This window comes from Telopea speciosissima, chromosome 6 (assembly GCF_018873765.1).
Source record: "Telopea speciosissima isolate NSW1024214 ecotype Mountain lineage chromosome 6, Tspe_v1, whole genome shotgun sequence".
NCBI lineage: Eukaryota > Viridiplantae > Streptophyta > Magnoliopsida > Proteales > Proteaceae > Telopea > Telopea speciosissima.
The window spans coordinates 20,733,830-20,735,849 of NC_057921.1; the positions used below are offsets into that span (position 1 = coordinate 20,733,830).

Here is a 2,020-nt window from a genome sequence, read left to right on the forward strand (position 1 = left end):
TTGCTATCAAATTTTTTTTTTTTTTTGCATCAAGTCATGAAATCTCATGGTGGGGCCCATAAGGGGCTCCTTCCACCAAGTTGGCCGAACTTCTCTCCTTCTAAATTGGATTTACCTCAATTTTGATAGTAATTCTACAATAAACAAAAATTATACTTAATGCAGACAAGAATTGAACCTTGTACCTCCCACAAACAAAGCAACTACATACTAATAAGCTATGACTACTTGTATGTACATAAAAATCCAAAATTTTATAAAACATTACTTTTTGCATTAAAACACATTTAATGACAAATAATAAACTCTAATTAATCATATAGCATAATTACCATAATACCCCTAGGATGAAATTACTATTTTACCCATAAGGTTGAAACTCAGGGTTTCTGAAATCTGGGGTTTCACATCCTCCCCGCCTTATTTAAATTTCGTCCTCAAAATCTGATGGTACTACTCTCTTAAATATAATTTAATATGTCACTAATTTATTCTTCTTGGAAAGAACAATTGGAATTCTAATAGATATAAATAGAAGTTCTAACCTTTAGGTTACGATCCTGTACTTGTGGTTCTGAGCCCACATACTCCTAGATTAACAGAGTAGAAAAAGACAAAAATTTTAACGGTGTTCTGACACTACAACTTTAGGAAAGAGTAGAAAATTAAAGTGTACCTCAATTTATAAATATCTCAGGGTATTTAGCTTGCATATCTTCCTCCAGTTCCCAAGATGCTTCTTCAATGGCATGATTTCTCCAAAGCACCTTGACTAGGGGTATCGATCGATTGTGAAGCACTTGATCCTTCTGGTCTAAGATCTGAACTGGCTTCTCTTCATAGGTCATGTCCACCTTTAGGTCGAGTGGTTCATAGTTCAGTGTGTGTGAAGGATCATGAACATATTTCTTTAGCATTGATACATGGAATTTGTTGTGGATGTTCTTCATGGCTGGTGGGAGAGCTAGCCTATAAGCCAAGTTACCAACTCGCTCTAGAATCTCAAACGGTCCAATGTACCTGGGGCTTAACTTTCCCTTCTTTCCAAACCTCATCACACCTTTCATGGGTGCCACATGAAGAAACACCATGCCACCTTTATAAAATTCAAGGTCCTTCCTCCTGTTGTCTACATAGCTCTTCTGTCTGCTCTATACAACTTGAATCCGTTCACGAATCAGGGCTATCTTCTTACAGGTTTTCTGAATTATTTCTGGTCCCAGTATGCTCAGTTCACCTACTTCATCCCAGTACAAGGGTGACCCACATTTCCTGCCGTAGGGTGCCTTATATGGTGCCATACCAATTGTAGCCTGGTAACTATCATTATAGGCAAACTCTACTAGTGGTAGATGCCATTCCCAACTTCCCTATAAATCGAGTGCACATGCCCTCAACATATCCTTGAGAATCTGGATAGTCCTCTCAAATTGCCCATCTCTCTGAGGGTGATAAGCGGTACTGAAACTCAGTTTTGTGCCCATAGCTTTCTATAGACTGTGCCAAAATCTAGAAACTGAGAAGAGGGCTCAAACACAACTACTCTTGATTTGTGAGCAAGAGGACTCCTTCTCTTGATTTGGAGCAAGAGGACTCAACAACAACTTTAAGTAAAGTACTAAGTAGTTTAGGATTACCTAAAAACTTATTAGAATGAGTGCTACCTCTTAGTCAATGCAGCTTGGATGCAGGTATGCAATGAGGGAGTAAGGATGAGATTAAATTTTCTTCGATCTTCGTGTTCTTGAAAGAATAATCTCACTAGGGAGTGCTTGATTGTTTAGAGCTCTTGATTGATGACTGTTGTGTGTGGAACACTAATCAAGAGGGGTATTTATAGGCTAGAGGCTAAGAACCAATTTAGGAATCTCAATTAAGAAAAGAATCCCACAGTCTATAAATAATCCGGTATGCTGGATGGGAATCCCGTATGTCGGATTACCTAACTCCTTTTAAAAAATAGAAATAACGGATATAATTACGTAATTATAGGTGATCCGATATGCTGGATAGGGATCTG

The 2,020-nt window shown here is 38.0% G+C and overlaps 1 protein-coding gene across 1 annotated transcript; it reads right to left on the reverse strand.

The window, feature by feature from the left end:
• Nucleotides 1-677: 677 nt before the first annotated feature.
• Nucleotides 678-1,091, reverse strand: LOC122665508. Its single transcript, XM_043861662.1, has one exon. It carries the CDS (start codon nucleotides 1,089-1,091, stop codon nucleotides 678-680), a length of 414 nt encoding a protein of 137 aa, XP_043717597.1.
• Between the last annotated feature and the right edge of the window lie 929 nt (nucleotides 1,092-2,020).

Coding starts and splice junctions, on each gene's coding strand:
- LOC122665508 (XM_043861662.1), bottom strand. CDS start 1,091: ATGGTGTTTCTTCATGTGGCACCCATGAAAGGTGTGATGAGGTTTGGA.